Here is a 23,014-nt window from a genome sequence, read left to right on the forward strand (position 1 = left end):
TCTTGGTACCGTTCTTGATTTAAAGTCTATTTGTCTCATGTTAGTATAGCCACCACAATTCTCTGTGGATTACATTTTCCATGGAATATCTTTCTACATTCTTTCACTTTCAATCTATTTGCATATTTGTATTAGATTGAGTTTCTTGTAGATAGAATACAATTGGATCACATTTTACTAATCTAATCTGCCAATCTCTGCCTTTTATTAGAGACTTTAATCTATTAACATTCAAAGTAATTACTGATGTGGAAAGACTTACTTCTGCCATTTAGCTGTTTGCTTTCCGTAGGCTTTTGTCTCTCATTTCCTCCAGTATTCTCTTCTGCATTTAGTTGTTTTTTTAATGAATCATTTTGATTCCCATCTCATTTCCTTTTGTGTATATTCTTTAGATACTTTGTTGTTAACATGGGGATTACATTTAATATCCTAATTTATAACAGCCTAATTTGAATTGATACCAACTTAATTTCAGTAGTTAAACTATTCTCTACACAGTTCTATACGTTCTGTTCTTTTCCTTATATTATCATCACAAATCGCATCTCTCTACATTTTTTGCCTAATAACATAGATTTCTGTTTTATACATTTGTTTTTTGAGTACTTAGAAATAAAAAAGTGTAATCACAAAACAACAATACAACAATGCTGGCTTCTATATTTCCCATGTATTGACTATTACTGGAGATTTCTGTTCATACAGCTTTGAGTTACTGCCTGATGTCATTTTGTTTCAAATTGGACTCCCTTTAACATTGCTAGTATGGCAGGTCTAGTGGCAACAAATACCCCTCAGATTCTGTTTATCTGGGAGTGTCTTAATTTCTCCCTCAGTTTTGAAGAACTATTGTGCTGAGTATAGAATTCTTGATCGACAGTTTTTCTTCCAGCACTTTAAATATGTCATCCCACTGTCATTGGGCCTCCATCATCTCTAAGGAGAAACTCATTATTAATCTTACCAAGTCTCCTTTGTACGTGAAGAGTTGGATCTCTTTTGCTGTCTTTAAGATTTTCTCTTTGTCTTATAACCAGTTTGATAATAATATATTTCAACGTAGATCTCTTTGCATCCCAACTTGGAGTTCTTTGAGCTGCTTGGATCTGTAGATTTATCCACCATGATACAAACTTGTCATTTCAAGAAAACCAAACTTACTGTTTTTTTTCCCCATAAATAAATTCTATGTTGGGATTGAAGTTAAATTATTTATACCTTGTGATTGTTTTGGAAAGTGCTGCAAAAATGATCTAAGTGTTGATAATATCTCAAATATCAAACTAAAAATTAGAGCGACAACAGAAAGCTGGGCCTCAGGACTTCTATGAGCAGACTCTGTCCCAGTGGCTGTGGGACTTGGTGAGGCTCTGATGGCCTATGGGCTGTCTACTGAGAAAAGGAGTTAAACTAAAACAGAACAAAGACCCTTATTTGGGGTCTTATGCAATTTGGGGAGCATTCTGGAGTAACCAGAAAAGTGTCCTGTTCCTGTGGGAAGGCAAGGGGTTTTTATGAGAAAGAAAGAAGGCACCATTATATGATTTAGAGGAAAAGAAGACAAAAAAATCTTAATTCAGTGCTAATTTTGATAAACATCTAATCGACTCTTTTATTGGTGCTATCAAAGGAGCTTTACCTGGTATGAGTTAGTTAACTTTTATGTCTTCATAAAGTTCCTATTAACAGTTTTATGGTCCGAATGCCAGTAATCCTGTTGGATTTTATGAACAACTGCTTGTAAAACAATGCCCGCTTCTGGCACAGTCCCAGATGATTAGTCAGAAAGGAAATCGAGCTTCAAGATGGAGACGCTCCTGTCCAGACATTTTATACAATTACACAGGACGTGACCTTGGCAAAGCCAGGGGATTCTGGCAGAGGTCCGAGTGGCATCAAGGTGGACCGGAGGTCCAGTGTAATGTGATGAGCGTCCCCCTTAGCTGGACCGGGGGCACAGTCAATGATAGCACCTCACGCTGACCCCGGTCCAAGCAGGTGCTGCGCCCACCTCTGCTCACTCTGAACGCCAGTCTCTTCCTCTAACCCCGGGTCTTCCAGCCTCCCCTCCTCCCCTGGCCAATGCGCCTCCGGAGTCTGGCGCTGTTGTAGCCAGTGGGGGAACTCAGGAGATCTGGCCGCCTTTCCTGGAAATCACCTTCGGATGGAAACTAAGAATGAGACAGTACAACTCCTTACAGACAGTGGCTAGTGCTGTGAAGGAAGTAGAGGGCGCTGTGGTAGAACTAACGGGCCTCCGCAGGGTGTTATCAAGTGTCACTTGACACTCCTCTACCAAGCCTGGGCCCCAGGTGAGTCACCCCAAGCGATCCCCTTTCACGCCCTGCTGCCCCGGCGCCGGGACGCGTCCCCCGGTCCCGCCACGGTGTCGCCGGCTCCTCCCAGACACGGCGAACTGGGGCGCGGCGGCTTGGCTGGCAGATCGCAGCGCGGCGGAGATCGCGGGGTGCGGCCTCTAGGAAGCGGGCCGGGGCCGGAGGGCAGGGCGTCAAGGGCGCAGCGGGTGCCAGAGGCTTGGCGGGGAGGTAGGTAGGTCTCAGGAGTGGGCGGCAGGCCTGCCTCTTGCTGGTCCCCGGCGGCACACCCCCTCGCTCGGTTCTCGGGCGGGAGAGGTGCAGTGCGGGGCGCCTGGAGTCGCGTCACTCCTTACCCCGGGCTGGCTCCATGGGCCCCGGGCGGTGCCTGCAGCTTTCCGTAATCGCCCAGTCCTGCTGGCTCCCAGGAGGGACGCGAGCCCTCCCTGGCCTGCCTCTCCTCTGTTTCCGGGAGCATCGTGACTTGAGCGCGGCTCAAAGGTGACTCATCCCTGAGCTCTGCCTTCTGACTCACCCGCTTCCTTTCTTGGTTACCCGGAACTGACGCGTCCCCGAACCTCTCCAGCCTCGCCTTCCTTGCATTTCTTGCGACGCGGAAGGTTCTGATTCCTCCCGCTCAGGCTGGGGTAGAACCAGAGTGGCCCCTCCCAAGTCGCTGGGTATCACCAGCCTCTACCCTCCTTTCTGGCCCCATTTCCCCACAGCTGAGGATATCAGCACCCAGCTCAGCTTCCTCCCCACCTATCCTGCTGGAATCATCAGTCCAGTCTGTCCATACCTCTGCAGCCATTAGGGTCTCCGTCAGATCCTACACGTACTCAATTTTGACGATGACACTGCCACTCAACTGCACTTCTTTAAAACTCTCTTCTGTTTGTTAACAATTCTCTTTCCAGATTCTTCATGCCTCCCTGGCTTCTCCTTGTCTTTTCCTGGCTCGTTTCCTCAGTTCATCCTTATGTATTTGGCATTCCTGAGGGTTGGATGATTCTCTCCCTGGCCCACCTCTCCAGCCGGTAACTTCACCTTATCCATTTGCTGATGACCCCCACATTGACGGCTGGTGCCTAGACATCTCACCTGAGCCTTCCATGGAACCTCATCCTTGCCCTCACAAAACCAAAATTCATTCCCTTCTCCAAAGCCATTTGTCTTTCTGTTTCCAATCTTCCAATCTCATGCATGGTCATTGTCATTCACCTGCTGGCCCACATCAGTGATCTGAAAGTCAGCTAGAGTCCTCCTTCCTTAGCTATCTATCTGACAACCCCCAGGTCCCATCCTACCTTCTTTCTGAACTGCTTTTCTTTCTGTTAAAAAGAAAACCACAGGCCCCAAATAGTGTCAGTTAGTCCAGGCTGAGTCACCAAACCAGAGCTTAATACCGAATCTAATCGCAATTCCAACCTCCTCCAGCAACATAGTCTTAATTGGTCAGTCGGGAATTTTCTGATGGGGGTCAGTGAGTCTATCACTTGGCCCTCTCCATTCCCCTGAAGGAAGATGACATAATCTGAAATAACCCCCTGCTGTCCCCACTCAGGAAACAAGAACCTGCCGGGAACAATCTTTTCCTTTTGCTTCTAACTTTCTTGCCCCACCCTCCTTCCTATAAAAACTTTCCATTTTGTCCAACTCCTTAGAACCTCTGCTTGCTAGATGGGAGACTGCCTGAGTGAGAAATCATTTACTAAAGCCAATTAGATCTTCAAGTTTACTTGGTTGAATTTTCTTTTTTAATACTTCCATCCCACCCACCCCCACCGATTGGGGTCTTTCATTTCAAGGACTGCAGCTCTGACACATCAGTCTTGTTCCCATCCCACTTCTCCACATTCCTGCAGAACAGTCTTCCCAGGACATAACTCTGCTTATGTGTCCCACAGTTCAGAATTTTTTGGAGACTCTCCACAGCCTATGAAATAAAATCAAAATTTATTGGCGTGACATATAAAGCCCTGTCTACTCAAAACTGCCTCATATTTGGTGATACTGGAGTAGTTAATTGCTTCCACCAACATGCATATTTTTGCAAGTTTCCCTGTCTCCCAGTTTGGAATACTGTCCCTACTTAACTCAGCCCGATTCTGCAGATCTCCGTTCAAGTGTTATGGAGTGAGTGACACCTTTCTTGATTCCTCCAGCCAGACTCCTTGTTGCTGCTCCTGCTTTTTCTTGCCCCTTATATATTTTTTTTTAATTTTATTTTTTATAAACATATAATATATTTTTATCCCCAGGGGTACAGGTCTGTGAATCGCCAGGTTTACACACTTCACAGCACTCACCATAGCACATACCCTCCCCAATGTCCATAAACTTGCCCCTTATATTTAAGGCCGTTATAGCACATACCACATCCTGCTTCACTTGTTTGCATATCTGTATTAGGAAAAACCTCAGTCCAGTCTTCCTCTTGAAAAACCCCAGTCCTTCCCCCATCCTGTGTTTCTCCTGTGCATCTCCTTTACTACTCATAAAAAACTCTTCACTTCTGATCCTTCTGGTCACCAAATGTATGGGGGGGGGGGATTTCCTACACCAGCAGTTCTCCACAGCACCAGCTGAAGTCTTTTTTTTTTTTAAAGATTTTATTTATTTATTGGACAGAGAGAGACATAGTGAGAGAGGGAACACAAGCAAGGGGAGTGGGAGAGGGAGAAAGCAGGCTTCCTGCCGAGTAGGGAGCCTGATGTGGGGCTCGATCCTAGGACCCTGGGATCATGACCTGAGCCGAAGGCAGACGCTTAACAACTGAGCCACCCAGGTGCCCCACACCAGCTGAAGTCTTATAATTTAACTCAGTTCTGGCACATTCTACCTGGAGATCATGTCAGGCCTCACAGGTTAGGGGCTCTGTCCCACAAGACTGCCTCTCACCCCCCTCAACTTCAGATGCCAGTTGCAGGTAATAGATTCCCAGGTTACCCACAGTTCCTGTCCGTTTGGCTTAGGATGGAGGTTCCCATGATGCCACCCCCCCACCCCCTCCAAGCCTGCCCTGGTTTGATTAATTTGTTAGAATGACTCACAGAACTCAAGGAAACACATTTACCAGTTTATTAAAAGAAAGATAAAGGATACAGATGAACAGATATGGGGGTGCTTTGGGCGGTTCAGTTGGTTAAGTGTCTGCCTTCAGCTCAGGTCATGATCTCAGGGTCCTGGGAATGAGTCCCAGCATAAGCCCCGGATCAGGATCCCTGCTCAGCAGAGAGTCTGTTTCTCCCTCTCCCCTTCCCCCTCTACTCATGATCCTTCTCTCTATCTCTCTCTCAAATAAATAAAATCTTAAAATAAAAGATACATAGGGCAAGGTCTGGGAGGGTCCTGAGCGCAAGAGCTTCTGTCCTTCTGGAGTGGGGGTGGGGAGCACCACCCTCCCAGTGTGGGTATGTTCACCAATGTAGTAGCTCCCCAAACCCCATCTTGCTGGGATGTTTGTGGGGGCTTCATTTTGTAGGCATGATCTGTCATTAACTCCACTTTTAGCCCTTCTCCCTTCTCAAGAGGATGGGGGGGTGGAGCTAAAAATTCCAAGTTTCTAATCATGGTCCTTCCGGTGACCAGCTCTCATCCAGGAGCCATCCAGGACCCCACCTAGAGTTGCCCTGTTAGAAAAAGACACCACTATTACCCAGAAAATTACAAGAGTTTCAGAAGCCATATGTCAATAACTGGAGTCAATGACCAACAATGAGAACAAAAGATGTTCCTTGTGTTCTTATCACTTAGGAAATTACAAAGGTTTCAGGAGGTTCCCTGTCAGGAGCAGGGGGCAGACCATTATATATGTTTTCTATTTTCTCGCAGTATCTGTTTGATATCTTGAGGTCAGGGACCTTGCATCTATCATCATATTGCCATCATATCATCATATTACCTTAGTGTAGCTCCTGGTCTATAGTAGGTGCTCAGTAAAAGTTTATGGAGTGAATGAAATAGTCATTGCACCAGTTAGGACATCACTTACCATTTTGTGAAGGCCAAATAGTTCATATAATAAAGTTATTAAGGCTGATGAGCAAACATTAAGTCATCAGAGAATACCATTGCAAGTGGTTTAAAAGTCTTTGCTCATCATGTTGCTTAGATAAGTCATGGGATAAGAACTCTTCACAGTCAGGATCTTATACTGCCTTTGGAATTTGCAATGGCCTTGGGAGAAAGTATGTACATCACACAGTAGTGCTGAGGTAACAGAGCTCCTCCCTCAGCCCTTGATGTTTTGTCCCTGGGGCTCAGCAGATAGTCCTCTTCCTCGTGAGGGACTGAGGTTCTCCAGCTCGAGGCTGATGGGCACCTAGAAAGTGACAGGACTGCTTGTCTTTGTTTAAAAAGAATGAAAATGTTCTCACCACCTTTCACCAAGTAGGAGTAATGAAAACGCATATCTTGTGTCCCTCTTTGCTTTCGTTCTATGATACCCAAACTTGTGTTTTGGAAATGAAATCTCCTGCTGATGTGGGAAATAGAGGCAGAAGAAAATCATTAAATTTCCTTACCTACTGACAAGCCCTTAAAACAGGCAGAGTGACCTCCACCTTAAGGCTTTGCTAAGGGCAAAGGGCAATCCTAGCCTGACCAACCCCCTACCCCCAACCAGGATCCTGTAAGTCTACTTTAACAATTCCTTTAGGAAACTTTATCTCTAAACCTCCAAGATAGTGTCGACAATCATTCTCAAGCATGTGACCCACTGATATACATCTAAAGGGTCTCAAGAAAAGGTTTTTATTACTGGTAATAAATAATCTTTCTCCCAAACAATAGCTAGCCCCTAAAGGTCCTAGAAACCTTGCTTCCAAAATTCCTTGGAGACTTATGCCATCCCTAACCCCCTCCCAACTTGCAAGTATATAATAGACCATTCCTCACATCCCTGGGGCAGCAGCTCTTTCTGCCCACGGGTCCTGTCCCTGTGCTTTAATAAGCCACCATTTTGCACCAAAGATGTCTCAGGAATTCTTTCTTGGTCATCGGCTCTGGACCTCACCCCACCCAACCTCACCTAGATTCTAGAATTTAATCACTGCCATTTGTGCAAAATCTGGTCCATTCTCATGAGTCTCTCACCCCTTGAGCACTAAGCGTGGCTAAGAAGACACTCTTCTGAGTTTCCAAGGTCACTGCTCAGTAATGTAAGATCTGGTTTGGGCCTGTCTCCCCGGGCATGCCCTGTGACAGATGACAGGTCTAGAGGGGATTTTCACACCTTTTGGCACAAGCCACAGGCTGGCTAGAATTACACTCATAACTGTTGAGCTCTGCTCTCTTCTGTCTTTGTTTGCTTACTTTAAAAAAAAAATTTAGGAGCTTCATTAGCACAGGCCCTGACAGGGACTTCTCTGGCTAACCACACTAAGTCTCTCTAGCCTGGTATTTGAGGAAACAGGCTTCCTTAGGCTTCTCGTGCAAATCCATCAGGCTCCCTTCAGCAATGACCTGGACCTTCGGGGCAAGGTGGCCCAGACCCAGGGGCACCTTATTCCAGGACAAAGTGTTCCTACTCACCTTTCTTTTCATTTACATTCTGAAATGGATCACCCAAGCAATTCCAGACGGTATAAGAAGACAAGCTTCTCTCCTGAGGAACAAAGAAAGAAGGGGGAAAAAGTAAGACAGAGAGGGAGAGAGAGGAACCTCTATTCAGTTATTTAGCTATTTCTTAAAATCATATGATCATGAATATTAACAAAATCTTCAGAGTAATAAGATTCTCTCGATTTAACTCAGATTTTAAATAAGAGAGCATGATTTCAAAAGAAATAAGAGAATAATAAAATGAATGAAGAAAGATAACTGAAATGTAGATTCTGAAAAACTCCTTCTGGACTTCAGATGGAACCATTCACACAATAGATGAACCCGCTCCAAGCCCCTTCCTATGGGCCGTCTTCCTAGGGACACCTGTCTTAGTTTAGGTTAGGTTAAGGACGCCTGTACTGGGTTAACATGTTGGGCTGGAAAGTACAAATTTCTTCTGAGCCCTTGGATTAAAAATGGCCTGAAGTAACAAAGAATAATTGTCTGGACAGAAATCAGCATTGCTTTGTTTCACCATGGTATTCTTCTTCTTTTTTTTTTTTTTAAGATTTTATTTATTTATTTGACTGACAGAGATCACAAGTAGGCAGAGAGGCAGGCAGAGGGGGTTAGGGGAAGCAGGCTCCCTGCTGAGCAGAGAGCCCGATGCTCGATGCTCCATCCCAGGATCCTGAGATCATGACCTGAGCTGAAGGCAGAGGCATAACCCACTGAGCTACCCAGGCGCCCCTCCCCATGGTATTCTTGACTGAACAATCATTTTTTTCATTATAGGTTTTCCTTTAAATCAGACAATTGCCTAGTATTTTTCCCGGCTCTTCCTGACCGTGACTACTGAGAAGGCAAATGGCATGTTCACCTCTGTTCAGTTCTTAAAACAGCCCCCCTTCCAGCTGACCCCAGCTCTACCCAGCCCTCTTAGTTATCACCTCGATGTTTCCTCAAAGAGTATTCTAAGAAAGCTGTCTCCGTTCTGTCTCTTTTTATCTTGAATTGCCATCACTTTAGTGGTTGTCCTGCCTGTCACTAAGGGAACTATTGACCTGGGAATGACAAGTGCCCTCTTTCTTCTTACCTCTCCACTTTCTCCAGCATGAGCTACTGATGCCATTGACCTCGCTCTCCAGTGTCCAGTCTCTTCTGCTCTGCTCAGTCTTCTCTGCTGGGTGCTCTCTCCTCCCTCCCCCCAGCAATCTTTTAAAATGGTTGTTATTGTCTTGGCCTCTGTCACCAGACAGACGCCTTCCTGATCAACAAGCTTGGCGGGGCCAATGCATCCCTCTTCTGGCTTCTAGTCACTGGATCCCATAGCTTTGTCCTTATTTCTCCCTGTGTCTTGGATATCATCACCTAAATGTGTCACAAGCACTATAAAGCCCTTTTGATTCAAACTAATTCTTCGACCTCTGAACCTATCCTCCTCCCCTCGTATTCTTTCAGTTAATTATATCGTCTTGTATCCAATTACCTGAATTAGAATACTGAAGTCATCTGGAACTCCATTCTTTTCCTTGTCCCTCCTCCCCAAATCCACTTGGGCATTCTGTCCTATGATTTCTGCTTCCCGACTAGCTCCCTGCCTCACCAGCATCACCGTTGCCAACTATGTAGGCTTAGGCCCACATGGCCTGTGCTTGGGATCCATAGAGTCAACTCCCAGTGGACTCCTGCCGCCACTGTTTGCTGCTTCCAAACCATCCTAAAGGCTGATGCTAGAGTCAGGAAGAAAGGGAAGGAGGGAGGGATGGAGAGAGGAAGGGAGGGTAGGGAAAGGAATGAAAGAATGAATGAATCATGTTATTCCTCTAGTCAAAATCCTATAATGGTTCCCTGTTGCCTGACCAATAAATCCCACGCTCCTTAGAATGGCATAAGGACCCTTTCTAGGCCAACCCTACCTTGCCCATTTAACTCTACTTACCCTCACTGTGAGAGAGACATCACATTCACATAATTTTTATTACATATATTGCCTCTATTTTATTCTTAGTTGTTAATATCTTTCTGTGACTTATTTATAAATTACACCTTATCATGGGTATGTTTAAGTATAGGAAAAGATACAGTATACATAGGGTTTGGTACTAGGTGGTTTCAGGCATCCACGGAGAGTCTTGGAACAGATCCCCCCCACTACAGAATACTGCAAACACAATCTCCCTTTTGTATCCGTCTGAACTGCTGAGAAAGGGAAGGACCATATTTTATTCAGTGTTATCTCTCAACTTCTTTGAGATCTGATACTGTCTGTTGAAAGGAAACCAACCTCAAAGCAGGTTAGCAAATGCTTTCTTCATTGTCTTCCTGGGGACTCCAGTCCAGGAAGCAGTCTTTCAAACTGCTCGGAAGAATGGAAGAACCACTCCGAAGCTTGTTAGCTGAGAAGGGAAAGGGGCACCTGCTTGCATTCAGGGCTCCAAATACTTGGGCACCACAAGGCACAATTGTTATGGTTGTAAAATGTAAGATAGTTCCTGATTTACACATAGACCTGAGAAAGACCCTTAGGTCCTCTAAACACATTTTTAAAAATATTTTATTTATTTATTTGGCAGAGAGAGAGAGAGAGAGAGAGAGATCACAAGTAGTCAGAGAGGCGGGCAGAGAAAGAGGGGGAAGCAGGCTCCCTGCTGAGCAGAGAGCCCTATGCGGGACCTGATCCCAGGACCCTGAGACCATAACCTGAGCCGAAGGCAGAGGCTTTTTTTTTTTTTTTAAAGATTTTATTTATTTATTTGACAGAGATCACAAGTAGGCAGAGAGGCAGGAGAGAGAGAGGAAGGGAAGCAGGCTCCCCACTGAGCAGAGAGCCTGATGTGGGGCTTGATCCCAGGACCCTGGGATCATGACCCAAGCCGAAGGCAGAGGCTTTAACCCACTGAGCCACCCAGACGCCCCCAAACACATTTTATTTCGGTTATATCTGATTGTTTAGAAATGTTGCTTGCTTGCCTGCCTCTGCTGAACTGGTCTCCAGCTCTTCCTCTTTTCGATAACTCCTGGAAGTCGGTTCCAGGAGGACTGTAACCTCCTGTAATCAGTCACCTCCCGCAGCTTCAGTGTCCAATAGGATGCTCAGTATAAGGAATGTTTAATACATGAAGTTTGGGGTTTTCTAGCTCTTCTATCTAGTGGGACTTCGAGGGTATGAATCTGCTGGGGGAGGATTTACAAAATTCAGGCATCTGAATGTGAAAAGTAGTACGTGGTTAAAAAGAAAAAGTCACTTTTTCCTCAGTTGTAACATGGTGTGATGGAAAACTGTCGAGTAGCACAGGAGAGAACTTCCTGTTTGCATCTCTCAGCCCTTTACCCTCATAAATGAGTTCTGTTAATTGTGGAAGTGGAAGAGGCAAATCTCTGCTGGTTTTCCCAAGAATTCAAGTAAGAACAAAGAAAGTCAATGTCAGATCTATTTTGAAGGACCATGGGTTTACCTCAGTTGCAGGACTATGATCACATTTTAGGGAAGGAAAGTGAGGGGGATGAAGAATCTTCTCAGTGTTGGAGCTCAAACCTCTGCTAACGTATCAAGGAAAGAAGTTAGATCAGCACTCTAGCACTCACAAGCTGGGTTGGGGGATTCAGTCCTGGATATTCCCCAAACTTTCCTTAAAGGGAAAACGCAGAGAAGCCTGGCATCTGCCTCTCAGCTCCTTAGATATTACTCCAGAAGTTTCTCTGGAGTAGAAAAAATTGAGACTTTACCTCAGTTTTCCAAATGTTTTTCTCCTGGGTAAGGGGGTCACCACCTCCCAGAGGAAGGGAGTGTGCCGCCTTTGTTCGCCCACGCCAGCTGACTCATTGGATCTCTGCTGCTCACATTTTGCCACTTTGAGCAACATCTTATTTTAAGTTTATATTTTCATTCCAGTTAGTTAGCACACAGTGCTATATTAGTTTCAGGTGTACAATATAGTGATTCAACACTTCCATACAACACCTGGTGCCCGTCACAACAGGTGCATTCTTTAATCCCCATCACCTGTGTTACCCATCCTCCACCCAACTCCCCTCTGGTGACCATCAGTTTGTTCTCTAGATTCTTGTGTCTCTCTCTTTTTCCTTTGTTTTTGTTTTTTTTTTTCTTACATTCCACAAAAGAGTGAAATCATATGGTATTTATCTTTCTCTGGCTTATTTTGCTCAGTATAACACTCTCTAGCTCCATCCATGCCATGGCAAATGGCAAGATTTCATTCTTTTTATGGCTGAGTAATATTCCATTGTGTATATATGACATCGTTTTAATCCATTCATCAATAGAGGGGACACTTGGGCTGCTTCCATGGTGGTGCGATTGCTGAATTGTAGGGTAGTTTTATTCTTAACTTTTTGAGGAACCTCCACACTGTTTTCCACAGTGGCTGCACCAGTTTGCATTCCCACCAACAGTGTAAGACAGTTCCTTTTTCTCCACATCCTCTCCAACACATGTTGTTTCTTGTGTTGTTGATTTTAGCCACTCTGACAGGGGTGAGGTAATATCTCATTATAGTTTTGATTTCAGGGTGTTATTTTATTGGCCTCTTTGATGATTTTCACTGGCAGAAGACAAGATTACATTTTGTCCTTAGCAGGGGTCGACCTTCCAGCAACACTCTCCTTGTTCATGACCTCTGTTCTCTGCTGCCAACCTGGTCTGTCTTTCAGAAGTGAACTATGACCTGAACAGGTCTCTCAAATGAATCTCTGGGAGAGGCTGCTACACTTTCTTTGAAAGAACATTAGATAGGAGGAACTATTAAGTATTGTGATGTTACTAACGGGCCATTGCCATGTCATTTGAATAACTTTTATGTTCCTAGGAAACCTTGCAATGTTTACTATCTGTAAGGAAAACCAAATAGAGGTTAGATGGTTGCCTGGGAACTTATATGCTTTCTGGGAAGGCAGAGGTTCCAGTTCTGGACCAGTCTCTTGAGTTTTGCACTGCAGATGTGTGGTAAATATCTATTTAATTAAATTGGGTTTGCTAAGCAATTGACGTAATCAGGGATGGTTCAATCTATTAGGGTGATTTTTTTTTTTAACTTATTTAAGGCCCCAGGTGACTATTTAGATGCTTAGTTTTGCTTGGCTCCTTTATTGTAATCTGATTTTTAAAAGGCATGGCTAAATCAGTACAAACCCATCACTACCACTGAGGTCAAGGTAGAAATGCTCTACCAGTTTTATGGAATTTAGTTCTAGTTAGTCCACATAGCACTGAAAATATATAGAGAGAATAATATTACATAACATAAATGTCATGGTCACGGGTTCCAAGTATGAGAGGAGTTTCCTTTTTTCTCCTTTTTTTTTTTTTTTAACGATTTTATTTCTTAGAGAGAGAAGCACACAAGCAGGGCAAGAGGGAGAAGCAGACTCCTGCTGAGCAGGGGTCTTGATGTGGGGCTCAAGGCTTGATCCCAGGACCCTGGGATCATGTCCTGAGCTGAAGGCAGACGCTTAACCATCTGAGCCACCCAGGTGCCCCTCCTTTCTTCTCCTTTTGTGTTAGGGTTGAAATGTCAGCAGAATAGAATGCACTTATTCAGGGTGATGTTTCAGTTACTGTTCTTTGATTGCTCACGGGTGAGTTACTGTGCTATACACTCATGTCAAAACTAACTTGTGTTAAATGAGCTGAATACAGGTTGCCACATGACTTTTGAATGGGTTTTCCAACATTTAAAAAGGGGATTGTTTTAAAAAATGTGCTGTACACTCATGTCAAAACCAACTTCTGTTAAATGAGCTGAATACAGGTTGCCACATGACTTTTGAATGGGTTTTCCAACATTTAAAAGGGGGATTGTTTTCAAAAATAAAACACAGCAAAATATTTACCTGTAAAAATCCCAAATTCATAAGTAAAATGAGTGTAGTATCATAATCAAGATTCTTGGTTAATCTTTATTTCCAGTTTACTGGTTGTAAGTTCAGACTGCTTTATAAACACCTAAAGGGTTCTGTTTACTTTTATTTTACATGGCATACCAAAGTCTTTTGAAACTGAAATTGAACCAATCCCCCATCCCGGGAAGTTTCGGGAAATAAAATGCCACGCTACTGCCAAGAGTGAGCCATGTTTTCAGTCAGGGTTAACAACAGACACCAGTTAAAATGGGATTGGAGAGAAAAGACATTCTCTGGAATCAGATCTTTTTTGTTGACAACACTGCTGTATTTGAAGTGAATTTTCTAAACATTAGACACCAATGAATCATCAAGTACTACTGAGCAACAACTGTGTGGGTGGCCTTCAGCACATGCACTGGAATACTCTTGCCTTCTACCTTCACTGCTCTCTCTTCCTCCAGCCATTACTTGGGGCTGGAATGAAACCATACAAATACTGGAAGAAAATATTGGTGAACTGTATAATCTAGAGAAAGACTTTCTAACTATGACGCAAAAATCTAGAAGCAGTAAAGGAAAAAAAATCATTAAATTTGACTACCTGAAAAACAAACAAGTATGCTGAAACCACCAGAAACAAAGTTAGGAAACAGACAAGAAGCTGGGATAAAATATTTGCAACTTTATATCAGAGAGGTCTAATGCTACTATATAAAGTGCTCCTAAGAATCAAGAAGAGAAAGACCAAACAATTAAAAAAAAATGAACAAAAGTCATAAGCAGTTCACAAGGGGACACAGAAAAGAGGCAATGCTTTTTTTTTGTTTGTTTTTTAAAGAGAGAGAGCAAGAGCATGCATATACATAAGAGTGGGGGTAGGGGGCAAGGGAGAGAATATATTTTTTTAAGATTTTATTTATTTATTTAACAGAGAGAGATCACAAGTAGGCAGAGAAGCAGGCAGAGAGAGGAGGAAGCAGGCTCCCTGCTGAGCAGAGAGCCCAATGATGTGGGGCTCCATCCCAGGACTCTGGGATCATGACCTGAGTGGAAGGCAGAGGCTTTAACCCACTGAGCCACCATGGCACCCCTGAGGGAGAGTTTCTTAAGCTCCACACAGAGCTCCATCTCATGACCCTGAGATCATGACCTGAGCCATTATCAAGAGTGGGATGTTTTAACCAACTGAACCACCCAGGTGTCCTGAGGCAATGCTTTTAAACATACGAAGGGAATTTCAACCTCATTCATAATAAAGGAAATGGTAATTAAAATGACATGGGATACTGTTTCTCCCCTATCAGATTGGTAAAAATCCAAAGATATCCAAGTATCCAAAGATGAATTAGTGTTCAGATATAGCTGGTGAGAGGACAAAAAGGATACAATCCCAGTGAGAAGAATTGGACAATAACAAAAATATGTGTACTTGTCCTTTGACCTAGCAATCCCATTTCTAGGAATCTAGGAATCTGGGTTAATGGATATTTCTCTACTAATACAAAACAGTATTTACACTAATCTCCTGCCACTGAAAATGTGGTCTACGGGACACAGGCCTCAGCTACCTGGGAGCTTGTTAGAAATGCTGTATCTCACGACCTGCTGAATCAGAATCCACATTTTAACAATACTCCAGATCGTTCACACATGCATTTAAGTTTGAGAAGCACAGCACTAGGTTATTGGTGGCATTATTTGTAATGAATAAGATTGGAAACAACCCACATGACCATCAGTGACACGATGAAATACTCGATGTAGCCATGAAAAGGAATAAGGATCTCTCTGTAGCAAATACAGAGATCTCCAAAGTTTGTTAAGTGAAAAAAAAAAAAAAGTTGCAGAACTATGGATAGATAAAAGGTAACAGAATGCTGCCTTTCTGATAAGGGCACACACACATACATGTTTGCAAAAAGGCGAGCTGGAAAGACAAACCTGAAGCCAGTAAAACTGGGTTGAAAAGGAACGGGGAGGATAAAGGTGGAGTGATACCTCTGCGTATTCCTTTATGTTTCACTACAAAAATAAAATCAAAACAGTCACAACTGGGATGGGGTCGGCTACGGCTACTGCCATGTAGTGTCTAGAGAGGCCAGGGATGCTGTTAAGCATTCTACAGTGTGGGAGCGCAACCAAGAATTATCCAGCTCCGATGTTAACAGTGTGTAGGGTGAGAACTCCGGGCCTAGGGTAAGGATGGAGGAAGCACCAAATAGTCTTGAAGTTTCCAAAACTGACCTTGTTTTTAAAACGTGGCGAGCATTTTCCCCTCCTCCAGTCACCTGAGCCGATCCCATTCTCCAAGACTGCTCCAAGATGGCAAACGTGGATTTCCTATGCATTTGGTTAATTTGTCAGTACCCTGGAGTGCAATTCACATGGGTCGGAAGACTACTGGAGTCTTTGAATAGCCAGAGGATCACGTAGAGTTTGTTCATTTAAAAATTTCTGTCCTGGGCCATCTGGGTGGCTCTGTCGATTAGCACCCCACTCCTGATTTGCATTCAGGTCATGATCTCAGGGGTCCTGAGATGGCGCCTGCTTAAGATTCTCTCCTCCCTCTGCCCACTCCCATCGCCTCTCTCTTTAAAAAATAAATACATAAGAAATAAATTTCTGTCCTAAACGGTACAACTTATGCCCATGTACCAGGAACTGGCACTTTTCTGGTCGCTGAGAACATAATTCCCGGTCTCCACAAAGCCATGACCACGCAGGGCCGCCCTCTGACAAAACCTCTGGACGGTCACGCCTTGCTTTGATTCACTTTCCCCCGGTGGCCCAGTGGGCGCGGTCCGTGAAACTAGGCCCAGAAAGGCGGCGCGGCCCCTCCCGCGGCCGGCTGACCAGCGGGCTCCCGGCGGCGGCGGTCAAAGTGCAGGGGAGTACCTGGCGCACACCTGCTCGTCTCCCCCTCCGCCCTCCTCCGCGCCCGGGCTGCGGCTCCGCGATCCCAGGGGTGGGCGTCGCTGGCTCGCTTCCCCGGACTCGCCCCGCCCTCGGGCTGCGCGGCTATTTGAGGCCGGGAGCTACTCCCTTCCTTTCGGACCGCTGCGCCGACCCTCTGAGGTACGTGGCTGGGGTGGGCGTGAGACCCGCCCCGGCACATGGGGGTCTGTCCTCCGCTCCCAGGCCAGCAAGCGGGGGACGAAGAATGGAGCGGCCGGCGCGAAGGGAGCGGTTGGGCATCGTCCCTCGGGGGAGGGGTGAGGCGAGGTCGAGGGGGCTTGCGCGGACCGGGGCGTGGCCGCGCATGGGGAGGGGTGTCGCCTCTCGGGGCCGCGGTCACGCGTGGGGAGGGCGGGGCCGTGGCCCTTGCAGTTCTAGCTGGGCGGGGGTGGGGTGTGAGCATTTGGGTTCGTGTTCCCCTGAGGAGTCCGGAGGTCTAGGACAGTGACGCCATTTGGTGAGTTGTGCGTGGAGGCCTAGACCGGGACGCGCAGCCCCGCGCCAGCAGTGGAGGAAGCGCGAGCGGTCATGGGGACAGCGCTGAGCATGGGGAACTGCCACGCTGGGTCCCGCGGCCACAGGTGACCTCGCGCGCCGTCCCTTGCCACAGGCCACCTGCCCTGTGGCCCAGGCCTGCGGGGCGCCGGGCGTTGGGAATCCAGAGTGGGGTTGGAGACCCTCGAGAAGGCGCGGGGGTCGTGGGAGAGGCAGCCTGATTCTGGTTCACTGCACCTTGGTCTTCCTGACCACCCCCGTAGTCGCAAATTCCGCAGCACTTTCCAGGCCCCTCAGGCCTGCTGAGATAACTCGTGAGCATCATTCCAGATATTGTTACTTCTGTGTTTTTTCGTTAAACTCCCCACAGGCAAAGTACTCCAAGATGTGGTGTCTAAGGGGCTTAAAAGGACATGATAGAAATTTTCATCATACTTTGGGCTTCTGCGCTAGACGAAATTGGCACATAAGTTATTTTCTTTCCCCCTTTCTCCCCATAAAGCTCAGTTTTAGAAAAGAGAAGTATGGGAAATGAATAGTCACATGCTGTCAGGAATAAATACCTAGATGCTAGGGGGGAACTGGGTGAGTGTTGGCACGCTTACTCCTTGGGTCTGTCCAGCCGTACCTGAGGACAGGAATATGACTGTCGGGAGGCTGCCTACTTCCTCCCTGGTGTGGTTTAGGACTGGTGTGGTGAGGTGAGCCGGCAAATGTAACCTTTGGATTCAGGTCCTATGGCAGCATTGTATTGCTGAGCTAAGAAATGTGCACTGGGGTTAACATGGATGAAGCTGTTATCAGTATTATAGAGGTGTGCCCCAGTATTTCATGATATCTTTGAGTGATTATATCATTTCCTTTATGTCATCACAGAGAAAGGGTACACTTTCAGTCATACTTGGTCACATGAACTAAGTATTTAAAATTATATGAGGCCAATTCCAGTCCAAGGTATCTTATTACAATTCTGCATATTCTGTATAGTGAGCTCTGCCTGTTAACAGTAGAGTGGAATTAGAGTGAATGTAATCACCATTCTTTTTTGTTTGTACTAAGAGCACTCTGTATCACACTAGGCATTTGTTATAGGATCTGGAGCAAGACCACATGCCTTGCATTTCCAAGCTTGCTGACCTGAGATCAGACCTAGACATCAGAAGAAAGGAAATAGTGTATAATTCTACCCATTTGTTGAATACCCAGTGCATGCCAGACACTAGTTTATTTAATCTTCACACTAAACTTGTACATAGAAGGAATCATCTCCTGTTCACATATTGGAGAACTGCTGTTCAGAAAAGTAAAACACACAGAGGATACACAGAGTACACCAGACAATGTAGGTAGGGACAAAGCAGAAGCCCAGGTCTCCATTCAGTCAATCTTTAAATGGTTGGATTTTGTAGGAAATTAAGGCATCCTTAATGCAAGAAGGCAAGGAAGCACAAATAGTAACATTTTAAAAACCTGATCGGTTGAATCAAATCAATTGTGAACATTAATTGCTCAAAGTTACTGTTGGTGCTTTAGGGAAAAATAATAGTACAAGGATAGTTTTGTTAGGCTTGTTTTATACACACACACTCATATGAAATTGTTCGTTAATAAAACTTTAATACTCAGTTTTTATGTTTGCAGAGGCCACGTGCTCAAGGGTGGAGGCTCCAGTACCCAGAAGGGTAGGGCTGAAGTGCAGGGATGCAAAACAGGGTCTTGTTAGAACATGTGTTGACAGATCCATTAAAACCCACCTGCTATCCCTGACCCCGGCAACCAGGCAGCCACCCTCCCATCCCTACCAGCCACCCACTAGGAGATCAGGTCTGAATTTGATGCTCAGACTCAGGGACCACCAGGTACTGGGTTGAAACGAGGGAATTATAGATCCCATAGAAATTCCAGCCCTGCCCAGCTTGCTTTCAGAACACACCAGCAGCCACACCAGCGGGTTCCTCCACTTGCTGGACAACCACAACCAGCCACTGATCTCTTGATCACACTGCATGGAAGCCCCCAGCTGACTTCCTCCCCATATAAACAATTTCCAACACTGTTTTGTATTTTCCTCTTAAATGTGACTGATATCCAAGGATCAGTCAGACATTTGTGAGAAGCCTATGCATGAAACACACCTAGATAAAATAAAGCGTACACTGACCACAATAACAAAAAAGATTCCAGAGAAGGAGACAGTGTAGGGAGCAGGAGATAACGCAATAAGAATGTAATGATGTTTTCCAAGGAATTGGAATAGAGGGCTGTAAAGAAGGAACAGCAGAGAACAAGGAGAAGTCCTTGGAAATTAAAAATATAATGGATGAAATTAGAAAAAAAATCAGTAAAAAGTTAGAAGATAAAATCATGAACCTCTTCCAAGAAATGGGACAAAAATGTCATGGTGGCGGAAAATGCAAGAGAGGGAAGATCAGAGCAAAACTTTCTGCCTCTGCGGTAAGCCAGCTTGCCCATCCCAAAGTGCCACACAAATATCTTCTGTGTGTGCCATGACATGAAGCTGCTTAGGCAATATCAAATGAGATCAGTCCAAGATTTCTAAGACCTGAATAATAGGGGATACCAAAAAAGAGAACAGAGTCAGTCTGGAGGGAACTAACAAGTTCCTTGAAATTTTCCCCGGAGAGGAAGGAAAATTTGAATTGCTAGATTGGAATATCCCACCAGGTACACAGCAAATAAATAAACTGGGCCCATCTTAAGGACACATTGTGACATTTTAGAACATCAGGGATAAGGATAAGATTTTATGAGCATTTTGGAGATATGGGGAAGGAGGGATGGAACTGGGGTCAGAATGTCATCAGACTTCCCAACAGCAGAGCTGCAGGCTGGAAAGCAAAGTAGCAAAGTGTCAGACATTTGGAGGTAAAATGTTGTGCAGCTCATTCCAGACCCTGCCACACTGTCAATTACATGGGATGGTAAAGACTTTCAGACATGCAAAAAGCCAAAATGTATGCATTCTATTTTGGAAAACTGCTGGACATTTTGCTTCATCAAAATAAGTAAATCATGAAGCAGGAAGACCCTGGGGTCTGACACAGAGGATATTATTGGCAAAGAGATCTCTCATAGAAGGTGGCAGGGTGGCATGCAGGAGAGCGGTGTGTCTAAAACGTGACTGACAAAACAGTGGTATGAGTGCTTGAGTGTCATCAAAGAAGGCCTCAAAGTGCGATTGTGCTTTAGAAAAGTCAAGTGTGTCAAAACTTCATGCGGCAGTCTCATTTACAGCTTGGCACATTTGGGCCTGAAAGGAAACATCTACCTAGCTTTGTCGCTGGTGTGACCCAGACGGCAGCACCAAAACTCACATACTCCCTGAAGGTTCAGATTTTGTACTTTACAGTGCTTCCCCATTCAAAGAAACCGGGAGGGGGCTGATCCCTGAGGTCTTTGGGCTGGGAAAAAAGTGGAAATGGGTTGGTAAGCACTAGAGTTGTTGCCCTAGAGAAAGAACCTTTGAGATCAACATATCAAGATAAAGGAATCAATTTAAAGAGAGCCCCCACTAGCCCAGTTATGGCGGTTCAGGCACCAAGAAGAAAACTGAGACCAGCTAAAGCATTGTTTGTAAAAATCCCTGAGTCCATTAGTGACTTCAAGTGAGGCAGACAAAATGAGCTTTGGGAAGGCACAAAGGAATTTCAGTAATGTTTTAGGAAGTGCTGTGTGATGATCCACCTGTGGTTGTTACTGTAAAACGTTCTGTTATCAAGCACAGTAGTCACACAAGCCAACCCAGAGGCCTAAAAATGAAGCTCATAGCCACGTTATACAACCCAGATGGAGGAAAACTCAAATAATACTTCATTTTAAGGAAAGACACTGGGTTACCAGAAACTGAAAGTTAGTGTGACTGGCTTTGGCCTTGTAAAATCCCAGAAAATGGAGAAATGAAGATCGAAACTCCCCCACCTACTGGGGTGTGCTTGTCCACAAAATGGTGAGTGCCGAGCTCCAAGGAGCCGCTGGGACCGCCAGTGACCGAGGAGCCTGGTTCTTGGGGTGGGGATGGTCCCTTAAGACTGATTGAGCACCAGGGAACCATTAAAATGAGCATTACTGTCACCTTAGGAAGTGTATAAGAAGATATAACAAAGATAAAATACATTAGATCCATGGTGTTATGATTTTTATGACTACTGTAATGCTTTGTGTGTTCTTAAACCTGTTTGAAAGCCTTAGGTGATCCTGGCTTACTGGACTGTGTAAGTCTTGATTTATAAGGTTTATAGAAGTTTATGGAAATGTTTACTAAGGTTTGGTTTAAAATTTTTTTAAAAAAGATTTTATGTATTTACTTGAGAGAGAGAGGGAGTGAAAGAGAGAGAGAGAATGCATGAGCCAGAGGAGTGGAAGTAGACTTTCCACTCAGCAGGGAGCCCGAAGTGGGACTTATCCCAGGACCCTGGGATCATGATGCTTAACTGACTGAGCCAGCCAGGCAGCCCTATAAACCCTATTTTAAACTGATAATAACTTAACTGCAATAGAATTAATATACTTTATACTTTTACTTCTTCTCCCTTCCACATTATAGATAATTGCTATTTCAACTAACATTTTTATGTTGAATAACTAATAACAGATTATTATATTTATGGATATTTTTTCCCTACATTAATCTTTTTTTTTAACTTTTAAACCAGGGTTGTAAGTGAGTTATGTACCACTATTACCATGTTGCAGAATCTATGACTATTTACCATTACCAATGAGATTTATGCTACCTTTTTGTGTTTTTATGTTGGTGTTCTTTTACTCCCACTCAAAGAATTCCCTGTAGCATTTCTTGTAAAGACAGGTCTGGTGGTAATGAAATCTCCCCGCTTTTGTTTGTACTCGGAAGTCTTTATCTCTTCTTTGTTTCTTAAGGAGAGCTTCACCAGGCATAGAATAACTAGTTGACAGTTTGGGGGTTTTAGTTTTGGGTTTTTTTTTTTTTCCCCCAGTATTTTTTTTTTTTTTTAAAGATTTTATTTATTTATTTGACAGAGAGAGATCACAAGTAGACGGAGAGGAAGGCAGAGAGAGAGAGAGAGGGAAGCAGGCTCCCTGCTGAGCAGAGAGCTCGATGTGGGCCTCGATCCCAGGACCCTGAGATCATGACCTGAGCCGAAGGCAGCGGCTTAACCCACTGAGCCACCCAGGCGCCCTTCCCCAGTATTTTTAATGTCATCCCATTTTCTCCTGGCCTGAAATGTTTTTGTTGAGAAATCTGCTTATAGTCTTACTGGTTCCCATAAGTATGTAACGTCTCTCTTTTCTCTTGCTGCTCTTAAAATTCTTTCTTTGTCTTTGACAGTTTAATTCTGGTGTGTCTCGGTGTAGCCCTGTTCACATTCAACCTATTTAGGGTCCTTTGTGCCTCATGGGTGTATATATCCATTTTTCTCCTCAGGTTTTGGAAGTTTCCAGCCATTATTTCTTTAAATAAACTCTCTGTCCCTTTCTCTTTCTCTTCTCCCTCTGGAATTCTCATGGTGCAAATATTGTTTCTTTTCATTGTGTCTTATAATTCCCTTGGACTTTCTTCCTGGTTTTTCATTTGTTTTTCATTTTGTTTCTATAACTGAATAATTTCCAATGTTCTGTCCTCCAGATTCTTTTGTCTGCATGATCAAGTCTACCTTTGAAACTCTTGAATTCTTTGGTTCTCTTATTGTACTTTCAACTCTAGGATTTCAGCTTTTTGGGATTTTTTGATGGTTGTTACGTTCTTGTCAGACTTCTCATTTCGGTCCTGCATTGTTTTCCTGATTTTGTTTAGTTGTAAGTCCGTACTTTCTTTTAGCTCACTAAACTATCTT

The 23,014-nt window shown here is 44.5% G+C and overlaps 1 protein-coding gene across 5 annotated transcripts in view; it reads left to right on the forward strand.

Annotated features, from left to right (window-relative positions):
- The first annotated feature begins 2,244 nt into the window (after positions 1-2,244).
- SERPINB6 (serpin family B member 6) overlaps positions 2,245-23,014 on the forward strand; it is a 37,436-nt gene continuing 16,666 nt past the window's right edge. Inside the window, exon 1 of one of the 5 annotated variants that reach the window (XM_047734973.1) lies at positions 2,245-2,315. Coding sequence is in view for 1 of the 5 variants with exons in the window: in XM_047734971.1 (XP_047590927.1) it covers positions 17,214-17,266 (53 nt within the window). In the remaining 4 variants the exon portion in view is untranslated. Of the gene's footprint in view, positions 2,316-16,549; positions 16,806-17,019; positions 17,267-17,349; positions 17,495-23,014 lie in introns of those variants that run through there. The other 4 variants (XM_047734975.1, XM_047734972.1, XM_047734971.1 and 1 more) reach the window with 4 other exon arrangements.

This window comes from Lutra lutra, chromosome 6 (assembly GCF_902655055.1).
Source record: "Lutra lutra chromosome 6, mLutLut1.2, whole genome shotgun sequence".
Taxonomy (NCBI): Eukaryota; Metazoa; Chordata; class Mammalia; order Carnivora; family Mustelidae; genus Lutra; species Lutra lutra.